Consider the following 6,671-nt stretch of genomic DNA (forward strand, 5'->3'; position numbering starts at 1 on the left):
GCAAACCAGGACTGACTTAGTTCAAAATCCAACTTTGGTTGAGAAATGTTTGTGATGGTTGTGAAAATGGGTCACAGATAGAGTCCAAAATGCTGAGTGAGACTGCAGACACTGAAAAAAAGTACCCCAAACAAGGTGATAGAACTTTCAGGGGGCACTTCTCCTTTGATAATGAATACATTCAGATAGTTCATTCCAACTTCTCAAAATGTTGTGGCGTTGTACTGAGTCTTCCACTAGGCCTGCTGGGACCAGAGAAACCGATCACATTTTTCAAGCATGCTTTGTATCAAGGCTCTGAAATTCCAAAGAAAGAGACAAGCAAATTAGTTGTCATTGTTCATTCTACATAGAAAACTTTAAAAACTCAGAAAATTACAGGATTAACAAGCTAACTGAGGCAATCAGGTATTTGGCACCAATAATGATGAATAAAGAACAAACACATCAGATTCATGTTAATCCAAAGTGTTCTGGTCATGGTTGTGAATACTAAGACCCTTAACAGACAGGTCTCGGCTCCTCATTTGTCAGTGAGGGATTGGAAATGGATGCTCTCTACAGTCCCATCAAGGACGGAGAAGGCATGACTGGCAGGCATTACCTCTGCCTTTTCTCGGCAATCCTCAGGATATCACAGGTTCTGGTAAACCTCTCTGACAACTCAAGGGCCAAACCACATTCTTGTAGCAGAGACCAGGCCCGATCTGGGCCAACAGCCTTAGCTAACAGGAGAGCCACATTCTCTATGTTGACAGGAGAAGGTCCATCACTGAGGTCCCCATTTGGTGACTTCTGGGGAGCTGGCCTGGTGCTCTTGTTCTGTACGAGATTTAAGAGAAGTTTCCATTCCTCCAAAGTCTCCGGGATCCAACCTACACATACAAACAAGCACAATGTTGGCTCTGACTGCTGTTAGTACTGTCTGAATATCAGAAGACGATCAGAGCTGTTTGTGAACATGTTTAATACAATATATATTCAATACATATTAAAACAAAGTTGTTTTCTGAACACATTCAATAAATAGTCAGGATACAGAGAAACCACAAAATTAGCTTCAATATTCTTTGCTGTTATTCTGTGCCATCAAGTTGATTCTGACTTCAAGGAATCCTAAAGGACAGAGCAGAGCTGCCTCTCAGGGATTCCAAAACTGTAATCTTTATTAAAGCCGACTGTTACATCTTTCTCCCACAAAGAACTGGTGCATTTGTACTGACAGCCTTTCAGTTAGCAGCCAAGCGCTTAACCACTGTGTCAGCGGGGCTCCTTAGTCTTTCATTTAATCACTCGGGAAGTGCCCATTTACGGGAATGGAAGGTGAGGGGTACACATTTCTGAGAAAGGAAACATGGAAGGTGACTTGAGTCAGAAAAGAACTTGGTGAGTTCATGCCATCTAACAGAGGCTCAGCGTGTGCAGGAGGAGCAGTGAGTACAGAGTACCGAGAAAGAGATGACAGGACCAGGCTTTGGGTCCAGTTTTAGAATATGGACTTTATTCTGTGTACAATACAAACGGTTTCAAGAATGGGAGTCACATAATCTAATTTTTAATTTAAAAATCCAATTTTTATTTTAAAAGAATCATTTTGGGTGCTGTATGGGAAACAGACTGAAGATGGACAATAATGGAAGCCAGATGACCAGTTAGGAAGTTACTGCAGCAATCAAGAGGCTAGGACCAGCAGTAGTGGTGGAGCAGAAGAAAGCAAACAAATGTCAGATATATAATTGGAAGAGATCCATATTTGTGCCTATTACAAAGAGAGGTGACCCAATAGAATGCAGAAATCACTGGACAAATATCATTAATATCACACGCAAGTAAAATTTTGCTAAAGATAATTCAAAAGCAGTTGCAACAGTACAATGATAGGGAACTGTCAGAGGTTCAAGCCGGATTCAGACACGGATGTGGAACGAGGGATATCATTGCTGACGTTAGATGAATCTTGGCTGAAAGCAGAGAATATCAGAAAGATGTTTACCTGTGCTTTATTAACTACGCAAAGGGCTTCCATTGTGTGGGTCTTGACAAGCTACGGACATTGCGGAGAATGACTATTCTGGAGCACTTAATTGTGCTCATGAGGAACCTGGACCTGGACCGAGAGGCAGTTGTTTAATCAGAATAAGGGAGCACTGAATGGTTTAAAATTAGGAAAGGTGTGTGCCAGGGTTCACCACACTTAATCAATCTGTATACGAAACAAATAATCCGAGAAGCTGGATTATATGAAGAAGAACATGGCCATCAGGATTGGAGGAATTCTCATTAACAACCTGCCATATGCAGACGATACAACCTGGCTTGCTGACAGCAAAGAGAACTTAAAATACTTACTGAAGAAGACCAAAGACCACACACAGACTTAGGTATGGGTTGTACCTCAATGTAAAGAAAATGAAAATCATCACTATGACAACAATAAACACCCATATAGTGGAGAAAAGATTGAAGTTGTCAAAGACTTCATTTTACTCAGATCAACTATCAACTATCAGCAGCCAAGAAATCAAACAATATATTACATTAGGCAAATCTGTTGCACAAGACCTAATTAGTGTTGAAGAGCAAAGATGTCAGTTTGAGGACTAAGGTGAACCTGACCCAAGCCATGGAATTTTAAATAACCTCCTATGCATGTGAAAGTTGGACAGTGCATAAGGAAGACCACAGAAAAACGGATGCACTTGAGTTATAGTGTTGGAGGAAAATACTGAAAGTACCATGGACCGCCAAAAGAACAAACAAATCTGTGTTGGAAGATGTACAGCCAGAGTGCTCCTTGGAAGCCACGGTGGTCAGACATCATCTCTCATACTTCAGATATATTATCAGGATGGACCAGTCTCTGGAGAAGGACATCATGCTTAGTAAAGTAAAGGGTCAGCGAAAATGAGGGAGACCCTCAATGAAGTGGACTTGCACAATGGCAACAGCAATGGGCTTGGGCGTAGCAATGACTATGAGGCTGGTGCAGGACCAGAAAGCATTCCGTTCTGTTGTGCATAGGGTCATTTAGCCGGTACCAACTCGATGGCACCTAACAACAACAACAACAACGTATTTGGAAGCAAAATCAGCAAGTCCTTAGTCTAATAATTTTCTTTATTTAAAAACATGTTCTTATTTCTTATAATAGGATGCTGATATTTAAAGGTAGATTCATGTGAACTTTTTGTTACTGTTTCTTAATTATAGTTAAGCTAACTAACTCATCATGGCTATTTTTGATCTGGATTTACATATAAGCTGTTAAATATATATGAACTGTTAAATGGAATGTAAGTTGTTGTTGTTGTTGTTTTCAAAAGTCCACGTCTAAATGCAACGGTTGGTTTATTGTCTACAATTCCAGCCCATCATTTCCCATGTAAAGCATAAACAATAAACAGGATATACTAAAAAATGAATCATCAAGTCTTAAGAGCAGCTGACGTGTTTTGAGAAGAGTGTCAAGAAAACATCTTTATTTATAACAAGAAGGGTAAAACAATTCTTGTTATTAGTAATAGTATTCTAACATTAATAAAATACTAAGAGTACTTTTAACTGAGAAGAGAGACTCTAGGTTATATTGTCTTTATTCTTGCCTGAATTTTCAGATTTTCCTATGGCAAACACATTACACTGTAACTTTAAAAGTGTAAACTTAGAATCTCTACTGATAGTATCTAATCTGTATGGGCGGGGTTAATAAAAGGAGATGGTACAATGTGGTACAATGGTGAATAATTGTTATCAGGACTGACTGTGAGGACTGGAAATGTAAAGGTAGACGTTCTGTAACAAAAGGAGGGAAGTAGTTGACTTTGAAGTCTAGGAGTGGAGGTCCCTGGGACCATCAAGGGAGAAGAGAGCTGAGTTCGAGACCCTACCCAGAGAAGCAGTGATGCCAGAGATGGAGGCAAAGACGATGACGTGGAGAGATGGAGTGGCTGGGGACTCTAGACCCAGAGAGGGAGGAGCTGTGTGTGCTAATGACCTGGGGTGGGGTGGGGGGGATGGGGTGGTGGTGGGGTGGGGCAGGCTTTGGTTGGTTGATGATGCATAAGAGGACTGTAACCATGGCAATGAAACAATATATAATAGGATGAATGTAAAGCTAATGTTCTCTCATGTAAACGATCATATAATTCACAATAAAACATTAAAAAAAATTTGTTTTTTTATATGAACTATTCTGGTTATTTTTTAAAAAATGGATGCATTTCTATAATTCTAGTCCTATAAAACCGTCTGGCCTTCTCGTTTCAATTTGGAAACAAAGCTGAACTCAGCAATAACATATGAAAGTAATCCTGGCCGGTCACTTGGCTTCTTTGTTCTGACTTTGCCTTTCCCTCTCCCAGGCCAACAGGGCTGGAGAAGGCTGAGTGAAGGACCTTGGAATCAAGCTGTGGGCACCTCTGTACTGAGATGAAGAAAGCAGCATACAAAACGTACTGAGACGGCCTATTGGAATGCAGGGCAGATTCTCAGACTTCTGTTGTCTGAGTGTCAGTAAGATGTGCTGACTGCTATTTTACCTGTGATGGACTGATTTACAAAAACAGTATTTAGAAACCTATGAAGGGTGGGGAGTTTCATCTTAAACTCCATTTAAGTTCATAATAATTATTTCTAACACTCGATTCTCTGAGAAGACACCATGATGTAGGGGAAAGAACCTGAGCACAGGTTTTAGAGATGTTCAGACCTGGGTCTGAACACCAGCTCCATCACTCAACAGGTCACTGTGTAACGTGGGGCTAAGTGTCTTTTCTAGGCCTTAATGATAAAATTCTACAAAATGGCAATGATGGTTATTATCCCAAGGATTTCTCATGTCACTTGAAAACAACATATGGAAAGTACCTGGTATGATGCCTTACACACAGTTACTCATGAAGTAGTCAAGTTGCCTGTAGTTTTATTCCTAAGAATGATTTCATAATAAATCTACTTAGCACACACAGAATCTTCATGAGTCAAAATCAACTCAATAGCCACTAACAACATTAACAACAAAAATACAAATTGACAGCTAGCTAGAATTATATCCATGATCAATGAAATGCTCACCATGTTTCTTTACTGAAAAATCTGAAATGGTTTCCAATACTATAGACAAGAATAACCAACTGGGATTTACGTACCATTGTCCCTCTCCATCAGACTCAAGTCATTCAGATGCACAAGGATGGTGAAAGCCTCTCTTCTTCTCTCCAGCTCCAAACAGAGATTGAGACAGCCAGGCCAGAACCTTGAAAAGCATCAAGTTGAAGAAATGGATAAAAGATGCTGAGTTTATCCAGAGGTGTTGTCCATACAGTAAACACCAGCCACAGGGTTAAAATCTAAATTGATTAAGTCAATACAATTTATGTCATTTCTCCCGGTAAACTATCCATATTTTAAGTATTCAGTGGCTACTATAGTGGACAGCACAGTGGAACATTTCCATTACCACAGAAAGTTCTACTGGATGGCCATCATCTAAAATGTTTAATGGAAAAACAAAACACAATAGAGACATTTGAAGCCAAACATCAATCGCAAACATTCAAGTTTTTATCTATAAATTTTAAGATTAAATACCAAATTTGTATACTTCATCTCCAAATCTTAAGCAAGCCTTAGAAGTTTGGCTTCACTCCCCATGTTTTCATTTGCTACATCTAGTATCAACAAGTTCTACTGCATCTCTCTTTCAAATGGCCCTTTGAATCTGCTCTTTCTACTACCTTTGTAATCAACAGTTCCCTCATACCTGAATTACCGCAACAGCTAACTAGCAGGCCTTCCTGTCTCCAGGGCTTCTTATGTACGGCACCAGAAATGATCACTCTGATCACATCGTTTTCTGACTCATAAGGGTCTCAGACAAGACCAGCTGTTGTTAAGTCAGTGTGGACTCATGGAGATTCCATGTGTTTTCAATAGCTGATTTTTCAGAAATAGACTGCCCGATCTTTCTCTCAAGAACCTCAAGGTGGACTCAAACTGCTCACTTCTCAGCTAGTAGTGGAGCTCATTAACATTCCCACCAAAGGATAAAAGCTCTCTGTACGATAAGCACTGGATTGCTAACCATAAAGTTGGTGGTTCAAACCCACAAGTCGCTCCTCAGAAACCCTACACAGAGTGGCTATGAGTTGGAACTGACTCGACAACACTTTCCAACAAGTGCTAACTACATTCTTCTGACAAGCTTTCAAGGTCCTGCTTAGTCTCATCATCCATCAGCTGGACAGTCTATCCCTTATTATTCAAAAGGTACAGTCACCTGGATCTCCACGAATAAACATGTATCAAGTGCTTACCACAGCACAAAATAGGTATTATGAGAGAAAGAGAAGACACAGGTCCCAATCTCATAAAGATGGAGTGATAAAATAGTATCACCAGGCAATGAGTCACTAACTAATATGTGGTACAGAGGACTCCCGGTGGGGTACTATATGATCATCACTGGACTGTGAACCACAAGGTCAGCAGTTCAAATCCACCAGCTGCTCCTCAGAAACCCTGTAACAGGGTTGCTATGAGTCTGAACCATCTCGACAGAATTTAACAAAACGGTGTGTGGTACAGACAGCAAACAGGATCAGTTTAACATGTCCTCACGCTTGTTGTTACTCTCCTCTTCCTCCTAACTCTCTCTACTCTCCTCTTCCTCC

General features: G+C 40.3%; 1 protein-coding gene across 1 annotated transcript in view; it reads right to left on the reverse strand.

The window, feature by feature from the left end:
- Nucleotides 1-200: 200 nt before the first annotated feature.
- Nucleotides 201-6,671, reverse strand: part of HPS5 (Hermansky-Pudlak syndrome 5) — a 52,072-nt gene continuing 45,601 nt past the window's right edge. The window contains exons 20-22 of the mRNA XM_006865802.1: nt 5,148-5,254; nt 605-875; nt 201-297 (exon numbers count right to left, since the gene is read on the reverse strand). Coding sequence (XP_006865864.1) covers nt 237-297; nt 605-875; nt 5,148-5,254 — 439 coding nt within the window. The 3' untranslated portion in view covers nt 201-236. The remainder of the gene's footprint in view (nt 298-604; nt 876-5,147; nt 5,255-6,671) is intronic.

Source organism: Chrysochloris asiatica, unplaced genomic scaffold, assembly GCF_000296735.1.
Source record: "Chrysochloris asiatica unplaced genomic scaffold, ChrAsi1.0 scaffold00083, whole genome shotgun sequence".
Lineage (NCBI taxonomy): Eukaryota > Metazoa > Chordata > Mammalia > Afrosoricida > Chrysochloridae > Chrysochloris > Chrysochloris asiatica.